This window comes from Netta rufina (genome assembly GCF_964035555.1).
Source record: "Netta rufina genome assembly, chromosome: 1".
Taxonomy (NCBI): domain Eukaryota; kingdom Metazoa; phylum Chordata; class Aves; order Anseriformes; family Anatidae; genus Netta; species Netta rufina.
In genome coordinates, this window is record NC_140123.1 from 42062802 (window position 1) to 42076846 (window position 14045).

The window sequence follows — 14045 nt, forward strand, 5'->3', positions numbered from 1 at the left end:
AACAGATCCCCCAGCCACGTAAATATTAGTTTGTATGTCAATTGTAAGGGAAAATACTCAGAAAGTAAGGAGTCTTCTAAAATTCAGTCTAGAAGGCACTAATTTAGAAAATGTTTTCCCTCTATCTTTTGTTCATATTCTACAAGAAAAAGGGTTACAAGATCAGTATATAAATGAATCATACAGGGGTTGTTTAAAAGAAGCTCCATTATGATTTTTTTCTATGTTACCAATGAGTTCTTTCCAAACTGCACAAACTGCAACCTTACAACCACAAAAATACAACTTGTATTGAAGTAACTAACTCCTCCCTAATTGAAGGAATATATCACAGGTTATTTCCCCAATGGAAAGGGTAATATGAACTTTTTTTCTTTTTTTTTTTTTTTTTTCCTACTCAGTAAAAGCCAAACTGAATCTCTTAAGAAATCACAAAAAGCCGTAGAGCACATCCACGAAACCTAAACCTTTCTTACATAGCATGTTTAGGGTTTTCAGAGACATGCATATAAGAAGCTTATTTTCCATAACAACTTCCTGGGCAACCTTTGCTAGAGAACCAGTTATTTATACATTAACTACAGAAAAATTATCATCACCAAAACCAGATATTAGGTGATACTAGATTTGACTAAAATAAATAAATAAATAAATAATCTAGCCCTGTATCCTGCTCCAAAGTAATCTCTTGAACATGTTTAGGGAAGAATGCTGGAAAGGATAAAAATCTGCTTCCACCAGTTTATGCACCCCATTTCCAGTAGTCTGTGCTGGTGATAATAACGATTTATTTAAAGGGAATTATTGCTATGTAATTTATATGCTAAGAATAACTGCTTCTTGGGTACTCTTGGATATTTTTTGTTGCTATACAGAACTGTTCAGACACAAAATGTATATAAATACATATCCTGTAGTGAAAATAGTTACATCCAAGACTTTGGAATTTTGGCTTTTTGTATATTTTGTATATTATTGTATATTTATATATATTTTATATAGTACCAACTACTTTACAGGCATATTGTCTTACACTGTCAAAAAACATCTAGTATATAAAGGCTAAGCTAAATACATTTTGAAACATTGCAGTTTTAATGTTTTCACTATAAGTACTTTGAAAGTGATTGCAATAAATGAGAAGGAGACATATGTTGCTTTCTGAATTAAAATGTCATCATGGCTGACACATTGTAGATGTGAATACAGCAGTCAGAGCCAGAATTAGCAAGCCCTTACTGTGTAGCTGCTCACAGAAGAGATATTATCCTACTTTCACTGGTTGATGAGACATCCTACAGCCTCACTAATTGGAATATTTACAAAGGAAGGAAACAGTACAGTAAATAAGCAGCACTGTAGAACATATAGTAGCGGCAGTGAAATTAGTGTCCCATCCCCCCTCTCTATAAAAAAAAAAGTAATATTTGACTTGTGTTAACATGACAAGCAAAAGACAGACATTGATACAGGTTGCCTTGTGCTCTTGTGCTGAAGATCCCATTTATCTAATGGACTTCGACCTGTGTGTGACAGAGTGCATGTTTCTATGCTGTAGTTTTTTAAGCGTATTTGGGTTTTTCGTAGGGTAACTCTTAACTTACTAGAGCTATGGTACAGTTCTCTCATTTTACTCATGCTTCCATTAAGATGTGAAACTTTCTTTGAGACATGACATTTGCTATTTGGAAAACTAATGTCAGGTAAAGCCTCCTAAGCATTTTTCTATCTTTAATTGAAGAATAAATTCTCGAAGTAATTACAATCTGACCTTATTTGTTTCTCTCCTATTTGGCTCTGCTCATTTTAAAGAATAATCTACTATTTTTCTTTGTTTTATACAGAAGTATCCACTATTAAAGATAGTCATCCTAATTAAATTCTCTTTACTATATACCATTATTAAGTGCTCAAACCATTCCTCTTTGGTCAGACTCTTTTACCAGTGCAATGTCATCATTAAAAGGATACATATAAAAGAAGCAGATAGTGCATAGTGCTGAGAATAACATTATAAAGTATTTCATTTCACTATCCTAAGTAAAATAAAGGACTATCACATGCTCTTTCTTGACATAGAACTTTGAGCAAAATTGCTTTTACCTAATTTTAACCAGTGAAAGCATGTGTCTAATTCAACCTAGTCAAATGTTTTTGGTTTAAACAGGAAGAGAAAGAAGTTTCACAGTGTAATTGACACCACCTACTTGTCCGAGAGCAGAATGTAGGAATCTCTTTCTTTATTGAAATAAAAGGAATTTATAATATTAGCTTAAATGAGGTGCTTAATTTCTATATGGAAAAATGCAAGTAAGGTCAGAGGGGTCCTCTAAAAAAGGGATATATGACTGAGGGGTTGTGAAACACAGAAGTAGATATGGATGTGAAGAATAACTGGGCCATTTTAGAAAACTTATTTAAAGGTGTAAGTAATGCAAGTATACTGACTAAAATAGGCCAGTTGTGGACAAAGGGATAATTCATTGCATAGTTGTGATAATTGTTAACAGTAGTTGTCTTTAAAAATGTATTATTATAAGTTTAAAAGGGAAATTAATGATGCAGCAGTCCTACTCTTTAATTGGTCAAGACATGATATAGAATTACATTGCTGACTTACAGGTAGAATGTTAATTAAAGGTATAATGATATTGGTCATGAATCCAACAGTTCTTGGGGTTCCTTAACTCAACGGTTCACAGAAAAATAAACTATAACTCTATCCCTAAAAAAATATTTATCTGACTTGTCATGTTCTGTGTTAAACAGGAAGCTAGCCCCAGAGGTTAACTGCTCCTTGGGAAGTAATCAGACAATACTAAAGAGCAATAAATAAAAAAGAAGAACCGTAAAGGAAGATGGGAACATGCTCATAATGCAAATAAATATGTAAATCACTATAAACTACCTTAACTTTACTACCAATGTTTTAGAAAAGTGTACTTATATAAATGTATATTATACATTTATATAAGTACACTTTTCATATATATACATACGATTCATATATACATACGATCTACTGTATACTATATATAACGTATATACTTTATATCATTCTAATAATGTAATGAAATTATAAAGAATTAATTAACAAATATATATATTTACAGTGAGTTTTTTTTTTTCAAGAAGAACCTTAGCTGTTCCTTCTATAAACACGTTTTAACTGCTGCATTATACAAGGCTTACATATTACTATTACCTTTATATTTATGACATACAATTTACCTAAATATGCAATGCATGACTCTATCACGTAAGAAAAAAAATGAATTCATAACACCTTGCAGCTTTTGATTTGATAATAGTTGTGTTTGTATTAAGTAGATATTCCTTTTCATAATGATCACAACCTGACAAAGTCCACAACTTCTGCATTTATAATTGTGCTGTACATTTCTGATACGTTGGAACAAGTCAAAACAAAACAAACAAACAAACAACAAGCAAACACAAACAAACAAACAAACAAAAATATATATCACACATACACAAGAAAAAGGCACGTTTGTTATAAATCTCATAAAGATCCTATGCAGAATCAGGATTCAGCAGGGTGCAAAATTTCCTGTATAGCAGTCAGCAGAAACATAACATAAGTGTAGGAGAAAAGTTTTGATCAAACACGGTGCTTGATGGAAAAATAGGTTTCCATAGAAAATATATTTCAGGTATTTATGTTTGTTTAATGAAGATACCTCTGTTCTTCTGCTCCACAGCCAACTGTTTTTCAAGTGTTTCCCTCATTTCTCGTTCCCTGAAGAGCTCCATCTTCAGCTCTGTCTTTTCCAGTTGGACCTGTTTCTCTTGAGCTCTGGCATTGTCTATAGCAACCTTTAGTAGACCCTGTTCAAAGATAAAGTTGGATATTTTAATGTTTAAAGAATGTTAGAACAGCTGACATAATAAACAACTTCTGTTATTTATCTTTGATTAGTCATGTGAGATTTTACAAATGAAACAATCCTGTTACTGGGTCAAAGCCTCCCAATTATCAACAGCAAATTTTTACTCCAGTTAATTTTAAGAGGTGGACAAAAAATCTGTAAAAAGTAGGGAGTCAAGCTTTCACAGATGACATAAACTGGTCTTTAACTATGCATATAACTAATGTGAAAAAGTTATAGTAGTAGGTTTATTCTTCATAAGAGATTTAGAAACAAAACAAAACAAAACAAAACAAACTATATCAGCAACTTGCCTGTAACCAAAACAAAAATTTGTTCCATAGAAAAAAGAATTGGCAGTCACCCACAGAATGATAAATTCAGTCTCTAGTACTGCTCAAGCTCCTTATTGTTGTTAGTTGTTAGTTATTATTATATGTCATATTATTTCCAAGGAAGATTATGTTATTGGGATACTAAGCTGAGGACATTCACAAAGCAGGAAGATCTCTTTGTCTTAAAAAGTCCATTTGTATATTAAAAAGTCCATCTTGTACAATTATTATCTCACAGCAGAGGACAAAACATAATTGTCTCTTACTTTCTTGACTTGGGATGGTCAGAAAAAAATCTACCTTTTTTGTTTTATTGTATCAGGAAATAATGATTCAGCCTATACTATTTTTTTCTTGAGAATTCAACTCCACAATTCCACAAATGTTTTCACAGGAAACAGACAGAACCTAGCATAGCTAATAACTAGTTAGTTAGGTCACTGAGATAAGCTATGAAAAAGAGGAGAGGAAATAGGATGGATAGAAATAAATAAATATGGACAGAAAATAATTCAGTATTCCAGAAGTTTGGCTGTCAGGCTCTTGGGTGTACATCTCAATCTCTTCTCCTGAAGATATCATAATATAGTAGATAATTAAGCATGGCTATGCATATATGATCCTGTACGGATATGAACCTACCTATAGTATATCTTAGGCAAGTCTCCTCACAGCTTACCTCCATAGACCCAATTTAATATAAAGCAAAATAATGCCAATAAAAGAGACTGAGAGGTCTCTAGCAGGTATGTTAGGGAAGCATTCAGCTAACAGAGAAGAGGTTCGCAAGACCTGCTCTCAGAACCAGGTACTACAGACATGCTTACAGCTCGCAAATAAGTTCCCTCACCACGCAGGCACACTTCCTAAATTAGATTCTGGGTTTCAAGTTTTTTCACTAAAATTCTTTGAAATATCCCCCAAAGAACAAGTGAGAAATATGATACTTAAAAATGGAAAAAAAAAAAAAAAGAAAAAAAGCATTCTTCATGTGTTAGTCTGCACATTTCTCCTGCTAGTCTTCCTAATTTTAATGACTACTTTGAAATCTGTATCCTTCAAACATCTCTTTTAATTCTGTTTTCAGGGCCTATTATTTTCAGTACTCTTCATCTTCATTAAGTAAATTTTTGCCTCAAGTGTTTAATTCTCAGAGCTTAATTCTTTGCAGCTCTATTACAGTTCAATCTATAAAGTCCATAGAAGCAGAGAGAACTAAACACCTTCCAAGTGCAAGGTCAATATAGTCACTTAAACAATATACACTATAGACGTATAGAACCGCATTTGAAAATATCTAACAGGATCTCAACAGATGTGCTTACAAATATATTTTGAGTTTTAGCAGTTTTCTTTAAAAGAACAAAAAGCTATTATAAAATATCCAAAACACAAAGATATTTTGTGGTGAATGCTAAACCTCGGTGACTACTAAATAAAATTTCCTAAAGCTATATACAAAGTTCTGTACACATATACAAAGCAAAATATACTTTAAAACATTTATAAAAACTTTGCAATCTATTTTTTGAATGTTACTGTTCATTTGAAATCAACTTCCCCTACCCCATTCATCTATGCTTACAACCATCATAAACTGTGGATGGTTGGTTAATAATGGATGTTTCTGAAATACCATGAAATTCAGGAAGGAGCTATTTATTAATGTTTGTTTCTGATTTGTGCTTGAACTCTAGAATATTTTAATCTCCAACTCATCACTTACTAGATAGAACATGTGATTCACCCAAATCACTAATAAACTAGATCAAGTGAAATTATAAAATTATATGAAGGGTATTTGTTGATAAAAAGTATACTGTCAAATAATTTTAAAGCTACGAACACCCTCCTCCAAAATTCTTGCAATTCATCATATTTAACAATAAAATTGACCTGCTAAAATAACTGCCATCTTTACTCAATTCAACTACATTCTTGTACATGTTTCTTCTTCATCAGGAACGAACAATTAGTAACAAATGAAAGAGATCATTACATCAAGTGCCCTTTTAGATCACCCCAATTAAAACTTTAGTTTAGCTGTATTTTAATTCTAAGATACCAAATTCTAATTTTCTGCTCTGATTGCTCTTGTTGACTTATCTTTGAAAGATGTACTCTCAGTGCAAAGCCTAGAGATTATTTAGCAAGCTGCCAATGTTGGCACCACTTAATGCGTTGATTGGTTGTATTATCAGTAGCAGTTTAAAATAAATTACTAGTAAATTATTATTGTCTTTGCCTGACAAAACACAATATTTTGGTGTTCTTTAAATATGAAACAATCATTATGAATAAACATGGAATATAATGCTAGTGTAGCACTGATGTGTGTAACTTTGTATTAAGAATTGCTGCAAAGTGTGAAGCTGCTAAAAGCGTATTACGTTTTCTACACCATACTTCCTCCTCCAACCTTTTTTTTTAAAAAAAAAAAAAAAAAAAAAAAAAAAACCTTGCTGCTAACGTAGCTAATGGTAATACATTACCTATTGCTGCTGATTATGTCTGAAAAATATTAGCTTTTTGAAGCCAAGACACACTAGGGACTACTTATAAGCTACACAAAATTAAGTTTCATTTTTAGAAGTTAAATCAGTGCACATCAGTAGGCGTCCAATGTGAAAAAAAAAAGTCTGCATGAGAGCCAAACTGATGCATATGCAAAAGTACTGCTGTTGCCAATGACATCTCTAATGCAAAAATACTGGAAACATTCAATATCTCCCTTTATTTAATGCAGAAGGGGCTGAGAAAAGCAACTAAAAAGTAGAGCATCTAAAAATCATCAGTGCCCCTTGGAACAGGAATAGCAATTTCAGAGTTGCATGAAATTCTATTAATTCTCCCAGTGGATCATCTGTAAAAGATTATACAAAATGCAGTATGTCCAACTTGTATTTGCTATGGCTAATCCTCTAACCTGATATTAAATCAATATGCTGCCAATGACAATGGGAAATGCAGTGCAACACAGGGCATTAACAAAAGGAAAATATTTCCCTTTAGGGAAGGTCAGATGTTACAGAGGCTGGATAATGATGATTGTAGTGAACATGCTCAGGTTCCAGACTTGTTTTTAATACAGTATCTGGAGCCAGGCTTTAAACATGGGATGCTATTCTTCCTTTCTCTGTCACTGTTAATATATATATATATATATATATATATATATATATATTATTTCAGTGTAATGTAAAACGTCGACATTTTTTCCCTGGAAAATTATAGTTAAATCTGGTTTTGGTTTGTTTACTCCATTTACTTGTTCTGATATTTTTCACTGATAAATTCTCCAGAAGTGTTCTAAATAAAAAGTTATGCTGATGTACGGTTGCTATTTCTTCCCATTCACTAACTAATACATATCTCTAATACTTCTGAAAGCAGCATCGTGTTAGGACATTCTACTGATCCCTACGAAATTAAATGTTAAAGATATCTCAGCCTTAAAGCTGGTATTATCAATCACTATTAAACAACAACTATAATAATAATAATAATAATAATAATAATAATAATAAATTACTAAAAAAAATGGTATATTTTCAAAGGGTAGGGAAAAAAAAAGTTGTATAGAAATTTTCCTCATTCTAGCTTCACCTACTGTGTGTTACAGGTAATAAACTTCAGTTAGCTACATAGCTATATATGACTTAAAAATGGCCTTACTAGTTAATACAGTGGTCTGCCTAGAATATTTTTGTTTCCAGCAATTTCCCATAGTGAGTGAAAAAAGAAAACTAAAAGAATAAGGCATGAATGTAGAGAAGCATTTCACATTTCCCATCAAATCTCCCAGCTTCCAGAAATTTGTAATATATTAGCTATTCCTGCTGAAAACACTTGCAAATAACACTACTTCTCTTTTAGGTAGGAGATTGCATATAATTTGTGTGCCCTCATTATTGTTGGGAATTAAAAAAAAAAAAAAAAAAAAAAAAAAAGGTTTATTATATATTGTATTAACTTTCTTCCACAGGTAAAATTCTGCAAATTATAACTGAGTGCCAACTTAGCAACATAAGCTAAGATAACACAGTTTGACTATCTCTACAGACAACTTTAGGAAGACATTTTTGTAGTATCTCAGATTGAGTATCTCCATCACAGGTAAAGGCATATTGTACAAATATAAATGATATTTTTCATTAACATTTTCTGTGAGGAATAAATTTCTATTGCCTTTTAGCAGAAGACAAAAAAAAAAAACAAAACTTGAATTAAAGCAGTAATTTTTACTTTATCCAGTGTTTGTAATACTTTTCCCTTGTGTATTTAGTTGTAGATGGAAACAGTGCAGGAGACTCACAGCAATAAAGCTAGTTGTTTGCTTTGTTTTCATAAGGGAATTTAGTTGATAATCATGTATTTATTTTATTAATATAAATGGGATAGTTGCAACTTATTTTACATATTTCTTTTAAAAAAAATAGCAGCAAATTTTGTCAACACGATACAGTCTTGACAGAGAAATGTAGCTATTGGTGAAACTAATTCATCTATTAGATATTAATAGAAATTTTTCTCTGGGTTAAGACTGAATATTCAGATTCTAAAAGCCTAAATTAATATCACTATTACCCAGGAATATTGCAGTATTACGAAAGGCTGTGGCTGTAACAGACTTTGGCATAACTGGGCCATGACTTAAAATGGTGAGAAGTATGAAAACATCTTTAGCCTTCTCACTAGTACCCACATAGCATTTTGCTGTGACCCACCTTCCATCACCCTTCATCCACTCTGCAGCTGCACATAGACTTCCAGAATTTAATCTGGAAGAAATCAACAAATATACATTGTGAAGGAAAAGATATCACTTAATCAGAACTCTCTCAATAGGAAAATATTGCCCCTATCTAATTTATTTTGTGTCTATTTGATACTTTGTTACAGTTAATTATTTATATCTCAGCAATCCCATGTAATGTCTTCAATCCCATGTAATGTCTTCAATCCCATGTATGTCTTCATTGTTCTGGATTCTGTATATTGTGATTATCTCCTCTTCAAATGTATAGTTAATTAAATATTAGAGTTGTGGTTTTTGTTTGTTTGTTTGTTTTGTTTTGTTTTGTTTTTTAATAAGTATTTACTAAGTCCTGATTTTGGCCGGGATAGAGTTAATTTTCTTTCTAGTAGCTGGTATGTTGTTCTGCTTTGGATTTAGGATGAGAATAATGTTGATAACACACTGAGTTGTTGTTAAGCAGTGTTTATGGAGAGCCAAGTACCTTTCAGCTTCTCACACTGCCCTGTCAGAGAGGAAGCTGGGGATGTGCAAGAAGCTGTGAAGGGACACATCTAAGACAGCTGAACCAAACTGGCCTAAAGATATCCCATATCATATGATGTGATGCTTAACAATAAAATTGGGGGGAGTTCGATGGGGGAGGCAGAGGGAGAGAGGAACACCATTACTCAAGGTGGGCATCAGCTGGCTGGTGGTGAGCAATTGTGTTGTGCATTGCTTGTTTGTTTTGTTGTTTGTTTTAACATTTGTTGTTGTTATTGTTTTCATTTTTAGGGTTCTTTTTTTTTCCTTTCTTTTCTTATTAAACCGTCCTTATCTCAATCCATAAGTTCTTTCACTTTTCTTTTCAGTCTTCTCCCCATCCCACTGCGGGTTGCAGAGTAAGCAAATGGCTGTGTGGTGCTTAGCTGCTTGCTGGGTTAAACCACAACAGGTATTTATGGAGAAATAAAAAAAGAAATGTTTATGATATTAAAAAGCATCTGATGACAGCTATAGCAAACAGACTTATCTAATACTAGCCTAGAATTATGGATTACTGATGAGGCATTATTCATTTACCTTTAATATGGATGGAAAACACAGACTTGCTTAGAATTTAGTGGACAATTTTAAAGACTGACTCAGACTTCTACAATGGAAGTAAGAGGACTAAGACACCAAGCTCAAGTGACAGCTGTCATCTAAGTTCTTCAATACCTTCAAGACCTTTTTGGCACTTTTTTTTTTTTTTTCAAATATCAAAAGTGTTCACAAATTGTCTACTTACATACCCAAAAGCACCAACCCCATGGTCAGATTTAGGATCCCCCTAACCCTGACAAAGTTTAATACTACATTTTCTGTTTTCCATATTTTAAACCAGGACAAACATTACAGCTTCTGGAGACACCCATGTTCTCTGTGACACAGATCCTTCCTCTCACACAACTGAATAAACAGAGTGTATTACAACACAGGTATCCACCATTACATCCATACAGATTATTGTAGACAAGGGTTGCTTGTCTATGTATTCATGTGATCTTCATAATCCTAAAATATAGGCATGCTCCATCACTGCATTTGGCAGGTCACCTAATGAAGATGTGCATTTCACAGGCAGACATATACCCATCCTATGAAAAGACACGTCTGTATTTTGGTTATGTGGGATCTTAGGAAAAAGGGAATGGTGTTTAGCAAAACTAAAAAACTAAAAAACTAAAAAACTAAAAATAAAAACTAGTCCTTGCTAGTTTTTAGCCTAGCTAGATTTGCTGTTATCTTATCTGTACTCAAAAGCACCTCAACAGCAGAGGTAGGGAACAAACTGTAGGCCAGATGATCTTTTCTAGAAAGTCAGACATGGTGCACTGTTGATAACTTCTGTCATTAATGTTAGTAGAGCTGGAACAAGATAATGGTGAGTGAGCTTACTACTCCGTGTCTTCTTTGAATCCACACCTCTGCACTGAAAAGGATGCAAAATTAACCTGGGCCAAAGGAAAATAAAGAGGAATTGACTCATGTACTAGAGGCATCATAAATTTCAGGTGGTGCTTATGTGTTTCCTAATAAAGTCACAAATGATGTTACAAGCACTGGCCATAGTACAAAATTGTCCTGTTCCAAAAATCCTGTAAAGGAGTTTGAACTTGTAGTCAAATATGTAAAATTCACTTCTGAAAGTGTCAGTATCAAAGAGCATAGTTCACCTGTTTGTCTGAGGTAGCCTCCTCTCATTATAAGAAACACTGAAAATGGAAACCATTTCTAGGTCACCAATTAAAGAAACTGTCACTGTTGTGTACAGGTTATTGTAACAGACTCTACTGTTTAAAGAGAATACTTAACTATTTCTACACAGTTAGGAAAATAATTATATATATAAATATAATTATATTTATAATGTCTGTCTATATAGAGAGACAGAAAAACGTTGTTTTGTTTTTAAGTAGTCCTGACGGAGATGAAATGTATGGGGAAAAAAAAATTAAAAATTATGTCTTGATATTATGTGAAAGAATTCCCAGAGCTCTGTGGGAATGATGTAGTGAGACATGGGAACAAAGTGAAAAAATACAAAGGGCTTTAAAACCCACCTGTTTACCCTGACTGGTGATTTGTCATGATGTGGAAACTCAAAGTAAGGAGCAGAAGTAGAAAAATAAAAATAAAAATAACAAAAATAAAAATAAAAAAATAATGTCATGATCTTTCCTTTAATCTCTTCAACATATAAGATTAGTTTAAGAAAAAGGAAAAAAAAAAAAAAGCAATTCCTGAATTTCACATTCACATTTTCTGTAAGTCAAAACTGAATGCATTCTTGGCAAATTAATCCTAGTCATTTATCCTGAAGTACTGCAGTACTTTCATATTCAATCACAAGATTAGCTAACCTGTTGATGCTGAATGCTCTGTTCATTAGGTTGCTGTCTAGAGACATTGAGTGCACACATTTGTCAAAAAAATTACTAGGAACTTTCCTGTACATGCATGCATAGCCAAAACATTACATACTTTACTGTCTTTCTTCCTCTGGGAAAAAAAAAAAAAAAAAAAAAAAAAAAAAGTTCTTTACAGATTACAACAGACCTGAGAATGAGAAGAATACTATATTTTGCAGAATTACCTTGTTTTAGAATTTTAATATCCTAAAAGCATAACCACAAATGCCTAAACTACCAGTTTAGGCAAATACAGCAATACTCAATTGCTAGAAATTTCTATAAATTCTTAAATGGCGTGGTTGTTTTTTTTTTGCTTTTGTTTGTTTGTTTGTTTGTTTGTTTTATGATCGGATCTCAAACTATCACTAATGAAAATATCATACAATTGTTTCATAAGACAAGTCTGAAGTGTCATAAACTTGAAGATTACTTAAGAGAGTAAAATGAACAGGATTTGGCCCTACTTTGTGTAGTGTTTGCTGAGTATAACAGAATTGATCTGATGCATTTACACAAATGAGCAGAAAAAAAAAAGTATTGTAAAAATTACTTTATAAGTTATAAGCTGCACAAACAAGGCTCATCTATAATGAATACAATATGGCTGCATTATTTCCTGCACTATCATTTTGCTTCTGCATGCAACATACAACTATATTGTTGCAAAAATTCCATCTGGAAAACATATGTTCATTGAATTTGTGGACAAAAAAGATCTTCATTCTAATATAAAACACTAACATCTTGGCTTCATGCTACACGCAAGTGTACACCTTGAACAATATTTGAATCAGACTGTACTGTACACTCAATAGACATGCTGACTACCCACAGGAAATCTGCAGAAAATTTGATAATACCCTTTGAAGTCTATTCTTTGAAGACAGTACTTTAAGTTAAATGAGCTTATTTATAAAAGAAGTGGTGTTCTTTTTGTGTGTGTCTGTGTTTTTTTTTTTGTTTTGTTTTGTTTTGTTTTTGTGAATATTTCTATGGGAGACACATTTCAAATAGCTTTAAATATCATTTCCACCTTGGCACTCCAGCAATTTAAAATAACTATTTATTAAAGAAAAGTTTCTCTGCTTACTTAATGAGATAAACTTAAACAGTAAGATACATTTCATTAGCCTGTAATAAAAAGAGCATTTAAGGTAAATGTTGTTAAATGCACCAATGTCATTTTCACTGAATGCTCTGCTGTGGTTTAATACACAATCTATTTTTATGTACTGTATCTGACAGCTTCTAAATTCATTTTTTGTTGTGATTCCTTTAAATCTTAAATTACTAGAAAGTTTCAGTAAATTAGTTGATCCAAATAATCTTATAAACTGATTAGGCAAGAATGGTTGTATTAATTTAGACAAAACTGAACAACTGGCTCCTCTCCATCCCTTTAAGCTGCTGTACAGAAAGGCCTACCTGGATGTTAGTCAGAAGGGTCTCTATGGATGACAATCCATCTGGGAATAGAAATGGAGATGGAAAACCTGGAGGTAGTGGTTGCCCATGCCCAGTTAGAGAAAGTTTGTCAAGGCTGTCTCTTGCGGTTGGTGTGGAGAGTGGGGTCTCATCTGTATGTGATTGAAACAAAAATATAGAACAAGTTACGCTTGTCTGTTTTTATTAGACCTCAGTAATGGCTTCCCTAGTGGTTTCCAGAACATTTATTGCAAATTGGTTCCTGCTATCAGGAGAAAATGCTTTCTGCTGAATTTTCTTTAATGAAAAAGCTGTGGAGATACAACAAGATAACATTAATGAGTAACTTTATAAGCCTTTTAAATGCAGTCTCTAATGAGACTGAGTTTACAGTGCCATAGAATCTTTTTAAAACAAATATTATCTCACATATACTTGTGATAATATATTCAGACTGACTTTATGGGCACCTTCCCAATTATCTCATTTTAGTTCTTGTTCTATTTGGAGTAACAATAGAATATTTTCTAGCATGACATATATTGTGTATAGGAGAAGTATTTGAATACAAGGCTTCCCACACAATTAACCCTTCCCATTCTTAATGTTTTCATTTACATCTCAGAAGATTCTGCAACACAGAAAATTTACAGATCTTCAATGCATTATTAATCAAGAAAGTATACCTGATTCCCACAAT

General features: G+C 32.7%; 1 protein-coding gene across 4 annotated transcripts in view; it reads right to left on the reverse strand.

Annotated features, from left to right (window-relative positions):
• The window catches only part of DACH1 (dachshund family transcription factor 1), a gene marked incomplete at both ends in the record, with an annotated part of 368264 nt that overhangs the window by 36830 nt on the left and 317389 nt on the right, over nt 1-14045 (reverse strand). For all 4 annotated transcript variants that reach the window (XM_084306366.1, XM_084306365.1, XM_084306364.1 and 1 more), the window contains 2 exons: nt 3702-3849; nt 13346-13497. In XM_084306366.1, the coding sequence (XP_084162492.1) occupies nt 3702-3849; nt 13346-13497 (300 nt within the window). The remainder of the gene's footprint in view (nt 1-3701; nt 3850-13345; nt 13498-14045) is intronic.